We start from the raw sequence: 20867 nt of genomic DNA, 5'->3' as shown, positions 1-20867 counted from the left end.
TACCGCCGTGGCTGCTAGGGCACGCCATGGCCACGGGAGTCGAGCTCTGCGAGGGATGCTGCCATAGCCATGGGCGTCGAGCTCCGGGAGGGGTGCCGCCATGGCCATCGGCATCGAGCTCTGCGAGGGGTGCTGCCATGGCCATGGCCGTCGAGCTCTGCGAGGGGCTGTTGCCATGGCCATGGGCGTCGAGCTCCGCGAGAGGTGCCCGACATGGCTGCCGGGGCACCACCACACTAGATGCAGCTCCGCTGATGGCCGGTTCCAGCTTTTGACGATGCCCGTTGCAGCTTTTTGGCAAAAAAAACTTGTCATCGTCGCCGGCGGTTGTATCTCGCCATTGTATCGTTGCCGGCGAAAAAAGAATGGATGTAGCAAAAATTGTTGCTGGATGTACCAAAAATCTATTACGGTTGCAGCAAAAAAGTCATCGCCGCCATCGTCGGGTCGCAACTCAGCCTGAACATATGCAGCAAAAAACAAAAAATGGTTGTAGCAAAAAGCGACATCGATTGTAGCAAAAAAGCGAGGTTGATTGTGCATTGCAGCAAAACGTGACACCGGTGGCAGCAGTATGCGATACTGTTTGTAGCAAATTCCGACGCCGGTTGAAGCATGTAGCAAAAATAACGACGTTGATTGTTTTCTCGGAGGAGCGTCGCCCCATCCTCGCCGTCCTGAGGTCATGCTCGTCGCCTCATGGTCGGTCGCAGCCTCCCCGGGCACCGGTTGCAGCCTCCTTCCCAGACCTTGCCTCGTCTTGAACCATGGCTTATTTGAGACAGAAGGAGAGAGATGTTTTGGGGGAGAAGATGTGTGGAGGAGCAGGACTGACAGCAGTCGGGTAGTCCCCCTGGCTCGGCGAAGCACACGGCCGGCAGCGGCAGCCGGTAGGCAGCAGCGCAGGGAAAAGGAAGAAGAAATATGGCCATGGGAAACGATGTGTCTGGAGGTAAGGGATGAAGGCAGCAGTTAGGGGAAAGATAAGGGAGGAGGGGTGGTCCACGTGGGGCCCAACAATAAACAGGAGTCTCGCGCGGGGCGCGTCTTGGGCGAGCATGGGGCGCCAGCGTGACTCGCGACCGGTCGAAGGTTCGGCCGGTGCCCCGGCCTGAAACGTTTCCCAAAATAACGGGTTGTTGATGACTCGCAAATAATTTCATTCGCAAAAAAAAAAAAAGATGACTCGCAAAAATGTTTCCAAAAACAGGCGTAGTCTTTGACGTGTGGTGAGACTAACAGGTATACCTTCCGTTGCTTGGTCTAAAAGGCGGTGGTCAAGTAGGCTAATCCAGAAGCTTTGAACTACCGCAGCCCTGGATCTTTTCCCGATTTCATGTCACAAAAATCCTTGCAGATATAAGCGAGCTGTCCTTGTCATTTGCTCACTCAGTCGACAGTGGGTGAGTGTGAGTGTGAGTGTGAGGAAGCAGGCGCTGCGCTCTCAGTTACGTCGCCCTCTGGGCCTCCAACAGGGCCCCGAAAGATATGCCAAGATGTTTATTTTATTCATTAATTTTCGCCACAAAAGATGCTTGGGTGTGAAGTGTCGCCTCAACTAAGATACTTGTTCGACGGAAGAAAAGAAAAAGATCTAGTGCTTGCTAGTATGCTTGTCCTTGCATGTGGTGCAGATTATGTGGCCAGATATTGCTCCACGTAGGCGTTGAAGCTAATGTCACTGAGCGCGTGACCCCACCACTCCCCGCGCTAATCCCCTTCCGCGCTACGGCGAGCAACCACCACTCAGCTATATATATACTCCGCCGTTTCCTCATCCAACCAAGCCTCACCGCTCCTCCTCTCCAGCATCCATCTCTCTCAAATCTCTCAACGCAGCAGCTAAACTCGCTGCTTAATTACCCCACAGTCGGCAGGCTCCCGGCGACACTGCGATCGATCGATGGACGCCGCCGATGCCGCCTCCCCGTGTGATGGGCACAGGACGGTGTGGTCGGAGCCGCCGAAGCGGCCGGCCGGCCGGACCAAGTTCAAGGAGACGCGCCACCCGCTGTACCGCGGCGTGCGGCGACGGGGCCCCGCCGGCCGGTGGGTGTGCGAGGTGCGCGTGCTCGGGATGAGGGGCTCCAGGCTTTGGCTCGGCACCTTCACCACCGCCGAGATGGCAGCGCGCGCGCACGACGCCGCCGTTCTCGCGCTCTCCGGCCGCGCCGCTTGCCTCAACTTCGCCGACTCCGCCTGGCGGATGCTCCCCGTCCTCGCCGGCCCGTTCAGCACGGCCAAGGAGATCAAGGATGCCGTCGCCGTCGCCGTCCTGGCGTTCCAAAGGCAGCACCCGGTCGCGTCCATGGCACCATTGTCCCCTGCGCGGACAACCGATGACGAGAAGGAAATCGATGGCTTGCCGGCACCGAGCGCCCTGTCCATGTCCAGCGAGCTGTTGAATGAGCACTGGTTTGGCGGCATGGATGCCGGATCGTGCTACTCGGAGTTCATGGAGTCGCCGGACACCAGACCGTGGCGGGAAGACTTTGAGCTCGGTGGCGTCGAGACACCGCCATGGAGCTACTTGTTCGACTAATAAGCAGTTAAAAGTTTTTAGACGGTTTCTCTGCTTCTGTTCCACCAAATATGGGAGGAAACAGAAGGGAATATTTCCCCCATATGTCCATATGTGCTCGTTCATTGTGAAAGCCTCCGCTGTCTATTTTTGGGGAGGGCGCATTTGTACTTGAGTTATTTTTTCGGACAATCACTTTGAGTGTTTTTTTGTTGTTGAGTTAAATCACTTGAGTGTTCTAGTGAATACAGAATGAGTACTTCTCAATTATTATGGACCTCAAGCACTCCATGATCGGCATAAGATATCATAATTTCTGTCAATAGAAACCAGAAAAGACACTTCAAAAACAGGAAAAATACTTGCACATTAAGGAACTTACGGCGTCACAGCTTGACAATGATGGACATGGACTGCTTGTAAGAGAATTCCAAGAGCAGGTATTATTCGTTCAGATGAGGTTACCAGAAATATCCCAAAGTCAGGGGTATAACCGTATAGTAGCGAGCACTTGAGTGTTCTAGTGAATAAAGAATGTGTACCTGCGCAATTATTATGGACATAAGATATTATATTTTATGTCAATAGAAACAAGAAAAGGCACTTAAAAATAAGAATTGCATTATGAGAAAAGAAAGAAGAAAAGACACATTGAAAAATTGTCACAGCTTGACAAAGATGGTCTTGGACTGCTTGTAAGAGGATTCCAAGAGCATGCAGATACTATTCGTTCAGGTGGGATGACCAGAAATATCTTAAGATCAGGGGTATGCATGTAACAACTATATATAAACTGCTATTAGCTCATGTAGTTAGAGAGATGGAACTTTTTTTTAGAAAAGTAAGATGACCCCGGCCTCTGCATCTGAGAGATACATACGGCCACTTTATTGATTATTTTCGAGGACTTTACAAAGTATTACAACAATGTGCCTAAATCCATCATCTTGGCAACATATGTCGTTACTCCTATCCAAAAAGATGAAGGGGTGCTAGCTGGGCCACTACCCAAACCACTCACATAAGCCTAATATCAAAAGCCGGAAGCCGAAACATATTCGGAAGCACCAGCCGAGCCACATACCGGGTCTGGGGCGCAATCCGGTCAGACGCACTCGTGTGTCGTCGCCGCCATCTTTCACAGGTCCGTCTTCAGAACATATTGAGGCTTCTACCTTGTATGGCCACTCTGCCATCGACGTCACCATGACGCCAGACAGCAACCTCCTCCTACGCGAGTCCATCTCCGTGCATCGGACGCCGAGCCTCCACAGCGCCATGCCGCCGATATCCGCCGCCATCGATGTGTGAGATGAAGTACCACTCCACCAATCGCCCAGCCAGCACTTACTCCAAAACGATGCCCCCAGGAGGAAAATAATCATCGTCCGATCCGGAAGACCCAGATCTAGGGTTTCCCTCGGAGCATTCCGAGCCTGATGACGCAGACTGCAACGACGATGCCTCGACAAGGAAACGACATCTAAGACGCCGCCATCATCCGCCTTGACCATAGTCGGCGCGATTTTCATCGGCAGTTGCTCCACTAGACGTGCGCCGCCGACGTCGCTGGTCCCTTCGACCGGAGCAAACTCCAAAACAATGCCCTAAAGAGGGACTACGACGCAAAAGCGCCGCCATCGCTTGATCCCAAGGAGATCTAGGGTTTCCCCCGTAGTTGCCCGCGCTGTCAAGGGCCAGACAAGGGTAGAATCCCGCGGATCTGCCCAACTGCCGACGAGTCGCACCCACCACCGTGCCGACGGCCGACCAGCAATCCGGCCGCGCCGCCGCGAACCGATCCGGACATGCCGCCACCGTCCCTGGTGGAGATGGAACCTAATCCAGATAATTTTTCGGTTTGTGATAATTTTGTGTTGTTTCATAGTGTTAAACTTCGTTCATCGGATCTTTTTTCTCATTTCAAATTGTATCGTAATATACCCGTGTACCTACAAACAAGTGTGCGCTTGTTTTGGGGTGCATTTTCTGGTACACAATGAAGCATTACATTAGACTTAAAAATAAAACAGCAACAAAAAATTATATAATACAGAAAAGGTGCCAAAAAAAGGCATGGCATGAATTTCAAAACAATGATAGACGGTGGATGCAATCATTGTATATCCCTTGCATAACAGAAAAAAAATACTTTGACATTAAAAAATACTCCCCCAGTCCCGAATTACATGTTGAGATTTATCTAGATATGGATGTATATAGCTCTAAATACATTTGTATCTAGACAAATTTAAAACAACTAATTTGAAATATTAGTCGGTGGTGGGAAGTTAAGAGTGATGAACACCACCCTACATGTCAAACGTTCAACGAAAGTGCTAGAGTTAGCGCATCTCATCGCTGATCCATGGATACAGACATATTCGTGGACAGTGATATGAAAGCCAGCCATCGAAACATTTAAAGACATTACAACCGAGCACTTTTCCAGCCCTCTCAGGCTATTAGCATCTCAACCGTTAGATCTGCACTTCTAGGTGTTTTGGGCCGTTGGATGCACCTTCCACCCCGCTAAGAGCGCTAAACGGACTGGGCCGATGCTCCGGCAACAAAATCAACGATCTGCTGTTGTTTGGGCCTGCTGGGCCAAATGCTCCCACCACATATGCAGGAGAGCGTTTCTCCCCTCGCCTCCACTCCCTGACCTCTCGTCTCTCTCTCGTCTGTCGTCTGGGATTCTCAGTTGCGATGCCGCCGCCGAAATCCCCAGCCATGACAGGATGCCTCGTCTTCGCCCAGCCGCCGCCATCCTTCTTTCACGTTTTACCCTCAAGATGCAACAGGAAGGGGTTGCACTCTCAGATCGGTCGCGGCGAAACACTAGTGAGGCCCGACCCAGATTTGTTCCTACGTCCAGGGGCGGAGACATGGGGGACCCCGTAGTGTTGGAATTTTGCTAGTAGGCCTTTGGCCCAAAGCCCAACTAAAATTCTAAAATTCTCTTGGCCCATTCATGCACACATGTGAGTGGAGTGAGTGAGGCTAAAGTTTAGTCCCACCCCAGAAGTTGAGAGAGAGTTGCACCTCTTTATAAGGTGAGCTCTTCTACCACTTGTATGAGCATGAGAAGAGGAGACCTACACGCGCGCTCCTCCTCCTCGCTCTCCTCGCCACGCCACGCCTCGTCACGACGCGCCGCTGGTTGCGGGATTGAGCCGAGCCGAGGACAGATCTATGCACGTTGTCTATATTTTTGCTGCATGGGAAAATTAATGAGTCATTGATTAATAATTAACGGACGCGTTAATTACTGAACCGTTTCCGATTCTTTTGGATCGTGACGACTCAGACGTGGGGTTTACTCCCACGACCTACCAGGCCCGCACTATATAGTCAGGCAGACGTCTACCCTAGCCGCCGCCGCTTCGTATGGTTTCTCACCACCGTTCCAGATCATTGTGCCGCCAAGCAAGTCTTCTCCATCCCTCCTTCCGGCGTGCACCGCGAGAAGGGACAGCAGGCCTCCGGAACCCCGCCTCTCGTGATCCTGTACGGGAGAGGGGCGATCAGGTTTTTGGGGAGCGCACTCGCGCGACTGCTGGCAGCGACGACTTTGCGAACGACGACTTCTTCCCCGACCTCGGCAACCTCGTCCTCGACGACATGGGCGACAACGTCAACGCCGGCGGTGCTGCACCCGCTGCACCGTATGTGATTCTATCCTTCCTGTTCGAGATTGTGGTAAAATTCATGCTTCTAGTATGTGCCCTAGATGTGATATGTTCATCTGCTATGCTAGTTCGCATGATTAGTTTAATCTCTGCTGCTGTGGTCATGATTTATCTTCTGTTTATTCGGATTAAATCTCGTAGTAATTTGCTCATATTTCCAACAATCCAAAAACCTGATTATAGGCAATTTACTCCGAGTGGTTTTGCTGCGCATCTGAAGCCGCCTGCCTTTAAGGGGGCGCAATATAAGAGGTGGCGCACGAGAGCAGTCTACTGGTTTCAGACCATGGGCTGCTATGATGCCACCAAGGGCAAGCCTGAGGGCGATCTTAATCCAGCATAACTGGAAGCTTTTGAGAAGATTGATACCCTCTTTAAAGGCGCTCTTCTGAGTGTTCTTGATGACTCCATTGTGGATTCGTATATGTCGTTTGACAACGGCAAGGACATGTGGGCTGCGCTCGAGGCCAAGTTTGGTGCCTCGGACGCCGACAGCGAGTTGTACGTCATGGAGCAATTCTATGACTGCAAGATGACTGATGAGCGCCCTGTTGTACAGCAGGCTCATGAGATACAGTCGCTCGCAAAAGAACTTGAGTACTTCAAGTGTGTGTTGCCGGACAAATTTGTTGCCGGAGGCATCATTGCCAAGCTTCCACCTTCGTGGAACAATTTTGCTACTTCCCTGAAACACAAGAGACAGGAGTTTTCCGTTGCGGATCTCATTGGTACTCTTGATGTTGAAGAGAAGGCGAGAGCAAAGGACACACGTGCTCGAGTTGCTGAGGGAGGTTCTAGTGCCCACATGGTACAGAAGAAGAACTGCCAGCCCAACAAGTTCAAAAACAATAAGAACAAAACTCAGGGCAAAGGCAAGTTTGATACAAAGAACAAGCCATCACATTCTACCAACTTCAAGAAGAATTCTCATAAGAAGGGGAAGGGACTTTGCCATGTCTGCGGTGATCCTAATCACTGGGCTCCGAAGTGTCCTAACCGCTTTGAGGAGCGCGAACATGAGAAGAGCGGCAAGTCCGCTAATGTTGTCATCGGTGATACTGATATGAAGGAATCAGGATACGGTATTTTTCCTACCATCCTTTCAGTATTTCAATTCCCTGATTGGTTAATTGACACCGGTGCCAATGTACATGTTTGTGCTGACGCCTCCATGTTTTCTTCTTACCAGGCAACAGGGACTTCACCCATGCTGATGGGGAACGGGTCACATGCCATCGTTCGAGGTGTTGGTACGGTCGATCTGAAGTTTACTTCGGGGAAGACTGTGCGTCTGAAGAAGGTTCATCATGTGCCGTCCATCAATAAAAATCTCGTTAGCGGTTCCCGTTTATGTCGATATGGTTTTAAGTTGGTTTTCGAATCCAATAAAATTGTAATTTCTAAGTGTGGACAATTTGTTGGAAAAGGCTATGAGTGCGGAGGCTTGTTCCGCCTATCTTTGTCAGATATTTGCACTAAAGTTATTAATAATGTTTGCCACAATAATGAGTCTGATATTTGGCATTCACGACTCTGTCATATTAACTTTGGTTGCATGACGCGGTTAACCAATATGAATTTAATTCCGAAAATCTCTACTGTCAAAGGCTCCAAGTGCCAAGTATGTGTGCAAGCTAAGCAACCTCGCAAGTTCCATAAGACTGCAGAGGCAAGAGACTTGGCGCCACTAGAGCTTATACATTCTGATCTTTGTGAGATGAATGGCGTGTTGACAAAAGGTGGAAAGAGATACTTCATGACGTTGATTGATGACTCCACTAGATATTGTTATGTGTATCTTCTGATATCAAAAGATGAGGCTTTGACTTTCTTTAAAAACTATAAAGCTGAGGCAGAGAACCAACTTGATCGAAAAATTAAACGGCTTAGGTCCGATCGTGGTGGAGAGTATTTTTCCAATGAATTTGATCTGTTTTGTGCGGAACATGGTATAATCCATGAGAGGACGCCTCCCTACTCACCCCAGTCAAATGGGGTAGCCGAAAGAAAGAACCGAACTCTAACTGATATGGTTAACACCATGTTAGACACTTCGGGTCTATCCAAGGAATGGTGGGGGGAGGCGCTAATGACTGCGTGTCATGTCCTAAACCGAGTTCCCACAAAGCATAAGACCATGACTCCATTTGAGGAATGGGAAAGGAAAAGGTTGAAACTCTCTTACCTACGTACTTGGGGTTGTTTGGCAAAAGTCAATATACCAATTCCCAAGAAGCGCAAGCTTGGACCAAAAACTGTGGATTGTGTTCTTCTGGGCTATGCTTTTCATAGCATCGGCTATAGATTTTTGATAATAAAATCTGAGGTATCCGACATGCATGTTGGTACGATTATGGAATCAAATGATGCAACTTTCTTTGAGGACATATTTCCTATGAAGGATATGTCGAGTTCATCAAATCAGGAGATACCTACTCCATCTAGTGAGGAATTCACTGTAATTCCTGAACCCACCATTGCGATGGAACACGTTGAGAATCCTGTTGAGGGTAACAATGGAACTCCTGTGAGGAGTAAGAGATAGAGGACTCCAAAGTCTTTTGGTGATGATTTCATTGTGTACCTCGTGGATGACACACCCAGGACTATTTCAGAAGCCTATGCATCTCCTGATGCTGACTACTGGAAGGAAGCTGTACGTAGCGAGATGGATTCCATCTTAGCTAACGGTACCTGGGAGATCACTGACCGTCCTTATGGGTGCAAACCTGTAGGATGTAAGTGGGTGTTCAAGAAGAAGCTTAGACCTGATGGTACGATTGAAAAGTACAAGGCACGGCTTATGGCCAAGGGTTATACCCAGAAAGAAGGTGAAGACTTCTTTGATACTTACTCACCCGTGGCTAGACTGACCACAATTCGGGTGCTACTATCACTGGCTGCCTCACATGGTCTTCTCGTTCATCAAATGGACGTTAAGACGGCTTTCCTCAATGGAGAGTTGAAGGAGGAAATTTACATGGATCAGCCAGATGGTTTTGTAGTACCTGGTCAGGAAGGAAACGTGTGCAAGTTATTAAAGTCTTTATATGGCCTTAAACAAGCTCCTAAGGAGTGGCATGAGAAGTTCGAAAGAACATTAACTGCTGCCGGCTTTGTAGTAAACGATGGTGACAAGTGCGTGTACTATCACTATGGTGGGGGCGAAGGAGTTATTCTTTGTCTGTATGTCGACGATATATTGATCTTTGGAACCAAACTTGATTTAATCAAGGAGGTTAAGGATTTCTTATCTCGCTGTTTTGAGATGAAGGATCTAGGAGTAGCTGATGTTATCTTAAACATCAAGCTGTTAAGAGATGAGAATGGTGGGATCACACTGCTTCAGTCTCATTATGTGGAAAAGGTCTTGAGTCGTTTTGGGTATAGCGACTGCACGCCTTCTCCAACTCCATATGATGCTAGTGTGTTGCTTCGAAAGAATCGACGGATTGCTAGAGATCAACTGAGGTATTCTCAGATTATTGGCTCGCTTATGTATATGGCGAGTGCCACGAGGCCTGACATCTCTTTTGCTATGAGCAAGCTGAGTCGGTTTGTGTCAAAACCGGGAGATGATCATTGGCATGCACTTGAGAGAGTTATGCGCTATTTGAAAGGCACCGCGAGCTATGGGATTCACCACACCGGGTATCCAAGGGTACTAGAGGGTTATAGTGACTCAAACTGGATATCTGATGCTGATGAGATTAAGGCCACAAATGGTTATGTTTTTACACTTGGTGGTGGCGCTGTTTCCTGGAAGTCTTGCAAGCAGACCATCTTAACGAGGTCAACTATGGAAGCAGAACTCACAACATTAGACACTGCCACTGTTGAAGCAGAGTGGCTTCGTGAACTCTTGATGGACTTACCTATGGTTGAAAAACTAATACCCCCTATCTTGATGAACTGTGATAATCAAACTGTGATCGTCAAGATAAATAGTTCTAAGGACAATATGAAGTCCTCAAGGCATGTGAAGAGGAGACTAAAATCTGTCAGAAAATTGAGGAACTCCGGAGTTGTTATGTTGGATTATATCCAAACATCGAAAAACTTGGCAGATCCCTTCACAAAGGGTCTATCACGTAATGTGATAGATAATGCATCGATGTAGATGGGTTTGAGACCCACCGCATGAGTTGTCCATAGTGGTAACCCACTCTATGTGATCGGAGATCCCGTGAAGTAGAAGTGGGAGACAAGCTGTTGGTCAGCTGGGAGGAGAGTATCCCTATATTAATTATCCCACTCCGTGAAGATGCAATACTCTCCTGATCTGCATGGCAGGTTGATACTTATCTTAATGTGTTCCAAGTGGCTTATTCGGGTAAGAAGAGATGTTGTCCTGCAGAACATCTTCTGAAGAACACACCTATATGAATTTGACTGTTAACGTCGCAGTCTGTGAGAATTGGGTGTTCTCTAATAAATTCATGAAAGGCCCTGGAGTATGACGTATACGTTCCACCCGCGGAAAAGCCTTGCGGCAGCCCAATATCGGTCAAGAATTTGTGTGAAACTAGTTTCACAGAAAACTTGTAGTTCAAGGCATAGTCCACTATTCAAGTTGTGATCTAGTGCAGCATAAATTTCTAAGTGGAAGTTCAACTTCACAGTCTCCACTAAGCACCGATATATAAAAAAATATTTTGGAACTAAATGATGAGATGTGCCAATGAGACTTTGTGGGGGATTGTTGCAATTTTGCTAGTAGGCCTTTGGCCCAAAGCCCAACTAAAATTCTGAAATCCTCTTGGCCCATTCATGCACACATGTGAGTGGAGTGAGTGAGGCTAAAGTTTAGTCCCACCCCGGAAGTTGAGAGAGAGTTGCACCTCTTTATAAGGTGAGCTCTTCTACCACTTGTATGAGCATGAGAAGAGGAGACCTACACGCCCGCTCCTCCTCCTCGCTCGTCTCGCCATGCCACGCCTCGTCACGACGCGCCGCGGGTTGCGGGATTGAGCCGAGCCAAGGACAGAGCTATGCACGTTGTCTATATTTTTGCTGCATGGGAAAATTAATGAGTCATTGATTAATAATTAACGGACGCGTTAATTACTGAACCGTTTCCGATTCTTTTGGATCGTGACGACTCGGACGTGGGGTTTACTCCCACGACCTACCCGGCCCGCACTATATAGTCAGGCAGACGTCTACCCTAGCCGCCGCCGCTTCATATGGTTTCTCACCACCGTTCCAGATCATTGCGCCGCCAAGCAAGTCTTCTCCATCCCTCCTTCCGGCGTGCACCGCGAGAAGGGACAGCAGGCCTTCGGAACCCCGCCTCTCGTGACCCTGTACGGGAGAGGGGCGATCAGGTTTTTGGGGAGCGCACTTGCGCGACTGCTGGCAGCGACGACTTCGCGAACGACGACTTCTTCCCCGACCTCGGCAACCTCGTCCTCGACGACATGGGCGACAACGTCAACGCCGGCGGTGCTGCACCCGCTGCACCGTATGTGATTCTATCCGTCCTATTCGAGATCGTGGTAGAATTCATGCTTCTAGTATGTGCCCTAGATGTGATATGTTCATCTGCTATGCTAGTTCGCATGATTAGTTTAATCTCTACTGCTGTGGTCATGATTTATCTTCTGTTTATTCGGATTAAATTTTGTAGTAATTTGCTCATATTTCCAACACGTAGGACATTGAGGGGCTCGCAGCCCCGCTCGCCGAAGGCAGGGCGCTGCTCCAGTTTGACGGCGGGCGGCAGCTAGCAAACTACTCCGATCACTATGGGGGCAGGTGCTTCGATGGTGGTGTTAGCAGCTCTGTTGATTCAGCGATGGAGCCTCGTCATATAGCCCGTCAAAGCATGTGCGGTTTAGTTTGAAAGGTACACCAACATATACTCTTCCTACTGCAAGAACTTCTTATGAATTACGACGTAGCAGGCTAATTAATCTAGCATGTAAGATAACAGATGAATTTACTAATTAGATGTTTCTTTGAAATTTTGAGAAATTATTGCTACTAATTTCTATCCTTCTGTTCATAATTAAATTTCTTAGTTGTATGTCCAATATATCTTCTGATCAATATTTACAAGATAAGTATTAGATTATGTAGATGTAGATAATTGTCACGGAAGGTTATTTATGATGGTTAGCTAAAAAAGAGGTATATTTTCAATGCATTCTGCGGTGCGTGTTTATGTACCATGAAGCTTTCACGGATTTAATTTTGAGATTCGATCACCCTTTATTTCATGGTACCTATTTAAACAGTTCAAAATATTGTTTATTTGGTTATTGTTCTGTATGGAGAAGATTTCATCTATCGATTATAATAGCAGCCCTTCTCGCCTTGCCGACCTGGAGACGCAGTTGGTCGTATGACTTGGGCAAGAGGGTCTTGTGTCGCATGGTGGGGCGACACCATGGTGCCGTCGTATGAGCAGCAAACCATCACTGTCGATTGAAGTCCAGTAGCCCGAGATTCAGGAACAAAGTCAATGTCGCTGGAGAACTTTAATGGCGCGTGATGCGCGCCACTTGGGGTGGTGGATAATTGCGGGTCAGTTTCCATGCCGATCTGTGATGTTTCGCGTTCATATAGTCTCCTCGGTACGGTGTTCCATCCCCTCCCCTTTCGTGCCCAGGTTATTCTCCATCGAATTTGGAGTACATCTTCTGTTGATTTATGTATATGGGTTCACTAGCTAGCGAAGGAGAGAAGCTTATTGGAGTTCTTATTTTGAGATGGTTCAATGAAACATCATCATTATTTGTTACGTACAAAGAATTTGCATGTCGGCAGATTGGTTTTGAATCTAAATAATTTCCCTAGCACTAATGTCGTGCCACTATACTGTTCAAATGTCCTTGAATACTTTTACCATTCGTTCTCAGGGCACAACACAAAACACTTTTTTAGTACTAACAAAGTAGTTGGTTTAATAAAATTTTACTTTCATACTCGGTGCCCGTGCATATACATTTATGAAAATGACTATCATTTTTATTGCCAAAATAGATGGGCACGGCAACGCGCGCCACTACGGTCTAGTACATGCATACATATCAAACCGGGTTTAAATAAACCGGATGTATTACATGCAAACCGGATGATTTTCATCTAAACCGGAGCACATTCATTATATTTTTGACAAATTTCATCAAACAAAACCAACCAGACCTAAACCTAATCTAAATCTACGGTGTCACATGTCCTCCAAGTCCATGTTGTTCCCCTCCGTGGCCATGTCTGGCGGCCGTGTCCATGTCCGACGAAGATGAGACTCACAAAGTGAAGGTGCGGGCGTCGACAACGAGGAGTAAAACATGGGACACGGATCGTCCCACATGGCAATTGAGGTCCTGCCACCTCCCATATGCCCTACTCCTGCTCGTCAGAGTTGATGGCATGTCCGCTAGTGGACGTGAGGTCGATGATGGATTTGGATGGGCCGGCATCATCGCTGTAGCGGTGGTGGCGCAAACGCGCACTACTGAGATAAGGCATATGTGATGCCCGCAACTTGATGATAGGATGGAGTAAATTTGAGGTTCAAATGATTTGAAAAATTGACTCTTGTGTGGTAGGATGTGGTTCAAAATCTTAGTTCTCCTTTTTGTGATGCCCGCAACTTGATGATAGTTGTGGCCGGTGCCTAGCGGCACCCGCTACATGAAAGTACCTATGGCGGGTGCTTATTGAAGCCTGTCACTGGTCAACACCACCTTATACACCTCAGCCGCACACACCCGCAACCGTTCCCACCATATCCGCACCCAAATTCATTCTCTCTCTCTCACGTCGTCACTGTCGCCATCACCTTGGCGGACTTCGATGTCACCACTATCACGCTCGTCGTCCATCGTCACCGACGTCGCCGCTTCCCCCGTTGTCCCTGTAGCCCTCCCCATTCGCTGCCTCAAGCATCCTTGCCCTCGCCGTCATCCGATGCCTCCAATGTCGCCGCCATCACCGTCGCCCTCGCCCTCCGCCGTCTCCAACGTCCTCAGCCTCCCCATCGCCCTCGTCATCCCGCCTTGGCCATCGTCCTTGCCCTCCCTGTTGTCTCCGTCCGCCCCAGTAATGACATCTCTCTATATATATTATTGTACAATGTAGTTGTTCTTAGTTACTGTACTCATCTATATGCAACATTTTCTTCTAGTAAGGACACACAAATATGACCATGCATTTGGTCTGATAAATACAATTTTAGTTTGTATTACAAAAAGTTTGTTGTAAGATGTAGTGTAGCAATATCCAACATATGTACAACCACTTAAGAGTGAGAAGTGTCCACCCGAAGAAAATATATTAAATATTGTCATAGATAGTTTTATCTTGTTCTATGGTACAGAAACTCTATTGTGGCAGGATGTTGATTTTTTTTATGCTCATAAAGTTGCTTTCGTGAAAAATGTGTTTTATCTAAATGTCAATTTTTTTATGCGATTTAGATGGAGAAGTCGAGACGCCTCGTTAGGACTCCTACAACCGTAGGCTCCATCATGAGGGTGGCTGAGTACACGGAGAGTGTGCTGATCTATGTCGAGAGCGCTCGAGCAACCACCGAGAGCACTTGAGCATACACCGAGAGTGCTGCAGCATCTGCTGAGAGCACTAGAGCAACCGCCGAAGCTACGGCGACCGCCCTAGCCGAGATCACGGAGATGTTTGGAGGCAAGAAGAGCTCATGACGAAGCTGAAATTTTGCTTGTGAACTAGTTGTGCATTGCTTTATGTAATCGATGCTTGTGAACGAATTTCTATGTTGCTATGAATATTGCTATATGACTTTGTTATATGTAATTTGGTAACTATGAAATTGACTTGTTGTTAGCCTATTTATTTATCTTTGTAGATGAAGTGGTTTGTGGTGTACTATCAGAAGAACCCAGGAGTCTACGATTCATGGGAGAAATGCAATGAACAAGTGGAAGGTTACGAGAACAACTACTATAAGAGATATAAGACTAAAAGAAGAAGAAGAGGTTAGTTACTCCAACTTCGTCCTCATAGAGAAAAGCAACCATGAAGTATGCAAGACCATCTCCAACTTTGTCCTCACATAAAGCAACCATCAAGTATGCAAGACCGTCTGGACAAGTGGACGACTAAAGAATTTGATAATCTTTATTCATTTCATTGTCATTATGTGAGGTCATATATGTATATATGTAACATGCAGCATAACAAAGGTTTCGCCGAGAAGGTCATGTGTACTTAGTTGTGATGTTGTTATGCAAATTGTACTATCATGCATACATATATTGCATTGCATTTGGATTATTATGATGGTAAAATATGATCCTGGTGCTCTAGCATTTATCTATTTCAATTCATAAACTTTAATTGTAAGTGTTGCAGAGTGTTGGACATGTAGTTGTCATAGGTGCCAAGAAAATGCCCATCACTGTAACAACCTTTTCCAGTGGCGGGTGGCTAGGTTAGCTCGCCACTATAGAGTTCCTACCAGTTGGCGGGCGCACGCCCGCCACTAATGCCACGTTATCAGTGACGGGAGGTCAGTGGCGGGCGGCCATGAGAGCTCCGTCTGCCACTACTAGGTCTTTGGTGCACGCTGAAGGAAATATGCCCTAGAGGCAATAATAAAGTTATTATTTATTTCCTTATATCATGATAAAAGTTTATTATTTATGCTAGAATTGTATTAACTGGAAACATAATACATGTGTGAATACATAGACAAACAGAGTGTCACTAGTATGCCTCTACTTGACTAGCTCGTTAATCAAAGATGGTTATGTTTCCTAAACATGGACAAAGAGTTGTTATTTGATTAACGGGATCACATCATTAGTTGAATGATCTGATTGACATGACCCATTCCATTAGCTTAGCACCCGATCGTTTAGTATGTTGCTATTGCTTTCTTCATGACTTATACATGTTCCTATGACTATGAGATTATGCAACTCCCGTTTGCCAGAGGAACACTTTGTGTGCTACCAAACGTCACAACGTAACTGGGTGATTATAAAGGAGCTCTACAGGTGTCTCCAAAGATACATGTTGGGTGGCGTATTTTGAGATTAGGATTTGTCACTCCGATTGTCGAAGAGGTATCTCTGGGCCCTCTCGGTAATGCACATCACTTAAGCCTTGCAAGTATTGCAACTAATGAGTTAGTTGCGGGATGATGTATTACAAAACGAGTAGAGAGACTTGCCGGTAACGAGATTGAACTAGGTATAGGATACCGACGATCGAATCTCGGGCAAGTAACATACCGATGACAAAGGGAACAACGTATGTTGTTATGCGGTCTGACCGATAAAAGATCTTCGTAGAATATGTAGGAGCCAATATGAGCATCCAGGTTCCGCTATTGGTTATTGACCGAAGACGTGTCTCGGTCATGTCTACATTGTTCTCGAACCCGTAGGGTCCGCACGCTTAAGGTTACGATGAAAGTTATATTATGAGTTTATGCATTTTGATGTACCGAAGGTTGTTCGGAGTCCCGGATGTGATCACGGACATGACGAGGTGTCTCGAAATGGTCGAGACATAAAGATTGATATATTGGAAGCCTATGTTTGGATATCGAAAGTGTTCCGGGTGAAATCGGGATTTTACCGGAGTACCGGGAGGTTACCGGAAACCCCCGGGAGGTATATGGACCTTAGTGGGCCTTAGTGGAAGAGAGGAGAGGTGGCCAGAGATGGGCCGCGCGCCCCTTCCCCCTTGGTCCTAATTGGACAAGGAGAGGGGGCCGGCCCCCCTTCCTCCTCTCTCTCCTCTTTCCCCCCCTCCACGAATCCTATTCCAACTAGGAAAGGGGGGAGTCCTACTCCTAGAAGGAGTAGGACTCCTACTCCTAGAAGGAGTAGGACTCCTCCTGGCGCGCCACACCTTGACCGGCCGGCCCCCCTCCCTTGAACCTTTATATACGGAGGCAGGGGCACCCCTAGAGACACAAGTTGATCCACGTGATCATATTCTTAGCCGTGTGCGGTGCCCCCTTCCACCATAGTCCTCGATAATATTGTAGCGGTGCTTAGGCGAAGCCCTGCGACAGTAGTACATCAAGATCGTCACCACGCCGTCGTGCTGACGAAACTCTTCCCCGACACTTTGCTGGATCGGAGTCCGGGGATCGTCATCGAGCTGAACGTGTGCTAGAACTCGGAGGTGCCGTAGTTTCGGTGCTTGATCGGTCGGGCCGTGGAGACGTACGACTACATCAACCAAATGCTTCCGTTGTCGATCTACAAGGGTACGTAGATCACACTCTCCCCCTCTCGTTGCTATGCATCACCATGATCTTGCGTGAGCATAGGAAAATTTTGAAATTACTACGAAACCCAACACACGCTACTAGTAGGCATTCCTGTAGTAGTGACTCGGAGATGCCAGCGCTCTCATGTGCAATCACTAGCGCCGCCAGCATCATCTCCACCTCCAGCTCCGATGTGACCGCGTTATAAGCGGCATAAGCACGCACAGTCTCATACATCGTCCGTTGCTTGGCAAGAAAATTGGGGTTCTCCACGACCATGGACACCACAGCCTCATTACTCGCGAGTTTGCCATAGATTTGCCCCCCCCCTCCCGCCACCGGGGAATGAGAAGTTGTCTCATTGATCATCATGTGTCTGCCGAAACACCGACATCGGCTGCTCCTCAAGCCAACATGGAACGACACGGGTAGGGTCACCGACTCATTGTCGGAGGCCGCTTGCATCGTCGGGTCATTGTCAAAGACCTCCAGAGAGCTGGCCGGTAGGTCGGCCTCTATCCGCCTCGCACGGCAGCCCAGCCAGCCGGATGCAAGGGAGGCCAGCTCATGCTTCTGCTTCATCAAAAGGCTCTCCAACATAATGCGCTAGAGCGTGGTCATAATGGAGGTGGTGTATGAAGGAGGATGTGAAGCGGGACGTGGTGTGATGCAGTTTGTGCCGGGCTTGGCCTCCATTAAATAGCGCATGCCGGTCGGGCCAAGCGGTGGTGTGTCAATGCGAGCGCTGGAGTTGGTTTCTCGTCCGGCGTGCCTGTCTAGTCATGGCAGACGGATGGACGGTCAACCCGTTTGAATGCGGTAGATATCCTTCCGGTAACATCCAGTCACGTCTCTCCGACATTGAACAGGCGCAAACACCGAAACACATCGCAGGCCATGCTCTCGGCCAGCTCATCGCTTTGATGCCGATGCCAATGAGAGGTCGCATCCGCTCTAGCCAGTATGAATGTGGCGTTGGCGCTCTGAAGTGGCATGAATGCATGACAACCACTTCACGCGGGGGAGGGCTCCCCGGGACATGGTTTTGGGTGGGCCCGAGGTGTCGTCGTGTGTGTGGCAGCTGTTCGGACGCACGCAAAGTTCCCCAGATTTGCCTTAGGTTGCAAGGAAAAAAGATGCCCTGGCCGGTCCGCGGACCGATATGGTACCGTTTTGGATGCAAAATAGGTTTGGACGGTCCGGACCGATGCCGGGGGAGAGGAAAATTCCGTAGATATAAGTTTACTCCACATGCAAGTGGACAACTGTTAACCTTCACCCTTGGCTTGATACACCATCAGCGGCGCTTTTTTCTCCTGTCTCTTGCCAAGGAACAAGAAGAAACGCTGGAAAAGATACGATGATATGCCCTTTCGGGCCTCCATGGGCCGAGCCACACTCCCGCGCGCGTCTGCCTTTGCTTAACACGCGTCCACAGGTAAGAGCCCCGACGTGTCGACTCGATACCATTCGTGCACAGCCACAGCTTCCGTCGACACCTGCTGTTCCATCGTATTCGCAAGTACGGCCACCACAAGATTAAGCTGGACGGGATTTATATACTCCTTTGCAGAAACAGAAAAGCAAGATTAAGCTGGTTGTGGCTACAGAAATACAACCGTAGAAGACTCGAACGCATGCACATCAAATTTTATGCCAAACAGAACATACATGGGAATGGGAGGGGAGGAAGAAGAGAAGTTGGTTTTCATCAGGCAGAAAGGGAAACGGAGAACGACCGGCCAGCTGACGCGTACTAGTCGCGAAATGGGATCCAAAAATAGGCGCTATTCGTTCACGCGCAGTGACTACAACGGGGCTGCCTCCACCCCACTCCAACTAGCTCGCTCGTGGTCCAAGCACGTACGCTAATTAAACCGGAAGTTGTGGCTCCTAGTCAGCCGGTTAGGGCTATCGGATCAGATCCTTTCACGGCTTCACGTCCAAATCGTCACTGTCGCTGCACGAGCTGTCGCTTCGCTTCACTCACTCAGTGGGGGTAGCTGACTGTGTGCGTGAGTCTGCGATTCATGCGCGTGGTGGTGCTAGTACTGTGCGTCGCGCTCTGGGCTCCGTCCTAAATCCTATGGCCAACAGGGCGCGATGCCAAGAAGTGATGCGTGTCGCCAACTGGCTAGATATTTTTGTTCCATCATGCTAGTTGTTTGTAGAGACGAAAAGGAAATACATTTCTTCAAAATATGAACTTATCCGTTGAATAGTCCACATGCATTTCTTTTTTTTAAGATGCGTCCGCATGCAATTATGCGTCTAGATATAGCAGCATGTATAATGGGAAATACCCCTTGGTTCTTAATTGTATCTACGTCGTATATGGGAAAAAATTAATAATTAGAAAAAAGTGAAAATAGTTCAGAAGTTTTTTTAGAATAAACTTGACTTTCTTTTGCGCTTATAGGTCACTATTCACACTATTTTGGCTGATTTTTTTTGTTAAAAATAAGTCTAGTGGATGTTTTCTTTTTGTGTATTTTTCACAAGTACAATGGAAGGTCAGTTTATTTCAAAAAAAAATTCCAAATTTTTGACTTCTAATTTAGTTACAAATTCTTTTTCCATATGGGGTCTAGATACACCCATAGGCCAAATGTCTGCCGCCCACGTATAACCACATTTACACATTCAAAGCATTTAAAAAAACATAAGCTTTTATTTTTTCAAACATGCTATATAGATATTTCGTTAGATAGACAGTCCATCATATATATTTCAGTAGTGCAACCTCTAAAGAGGCTATTTCGATCAAAGAAATGAAAACTTTGGCAGTCCTATGAACTACTCGCCTATGTCTAAATTTCTTAAGTTGTTCGGCAAGGGGTTAGGTAGGGAGAATCTTATTCCACCTTCGGAGAGCCATTGCCGTCTCGTCTTTTTGAGCATGCGCAAACCCTAACAAAACTGGAAGAAACATGTAAAAAAAGAGCCATCACGCTCGCAAGGGTCGAGATCCATCGCGTCACCAAGCCCCTAAGGTCACCGGAGACAAGACGGACCGGCAACAGTTCTGACGAGAGGGAGAGGAACACTGGTCCCTTTTTTTAGCCAAGGCGGCTGCATAGAGGAAGGACATAAAAACAGACGTCGCCCTGAATTGTCCTTAGATATGCGAGAAGTGTCACATTAGTTTTGTTTTTTGCATGGAGGTGTCGCCTTAGATATTTCCGGCCAGACCGTCCACAACACGTATTACGCAGGGAAAACCCTATTCGCCGCTCGTTGCGTTGAACTGTTGACATAACGCACACGCGAAATCCCGCAGTGCTAGCTATGGGCCAGCCCATTATACCAAAGCTAGCCAGCTAGTATTAGGAACCTCCTGGAAGGTTCCTTGAACCTGTTTTTTGTTTCTATTTACCGGTTTTTCTGCTTCTTCTTCGATTTTTTTCATTTTAATTTTCATTTTTTTTCCTTTTTCCGCTTT

General features: G+C 47.7%; 1 protein-coding gene across 1 annotated transcript; it reads left to right on the top strand.

Moving 5' to 3' along the window:
* The first annotated feature begins 1788 nt into the window (after positions 1-1788).
* Positions 1789-2800, top strand: LOC147972324 (dehydration-responsive element-binding protein 1B-like). Its single transcript, XM_087523033.1, has one exon. The coding sequence runs from the start codon at positions 1904-1906 to the stop codon at positions 2540-2542; it is 639 nt and encodes a 212-aa protein (XP_087379159.1). The 5' UTR covers positions 1789-1903; the 3' UTR covers positions 2543-2800.
* Positions 2801-20867: the final 18067 nt, after the last annotated feature.

The sequence above is a fragment of the Triticum urartu genome, chromosome 5A (assembly GCF_056163025.1).
Source record: "Triticum urartu cultivar PI428250 chromosome 5A, HENAU_Tu73, whole genome shotgun sequence".
In the NCBI taxonomy this organism is placed as follows: domain Eukaryota; kingdom Viridiplantae; phylum Streptophyta; class Magnoliopsida; order Poales; family Poaceae; genus Triticum; species Triticum urartu.
Note: the sequence above shows the minus strand (reverse complement) of the source record. Positions and strands in the feature narration are given on the sequence as shown.

Coding starts and splice junctions, on each gene's coding strand:
- LOC147972324 (XM_087523033.1), top strand. CDS start 1,904: ATGGACGCCGCCGATGCCGCCTCCCCGTGTGATGGGCACAGGACGGTG.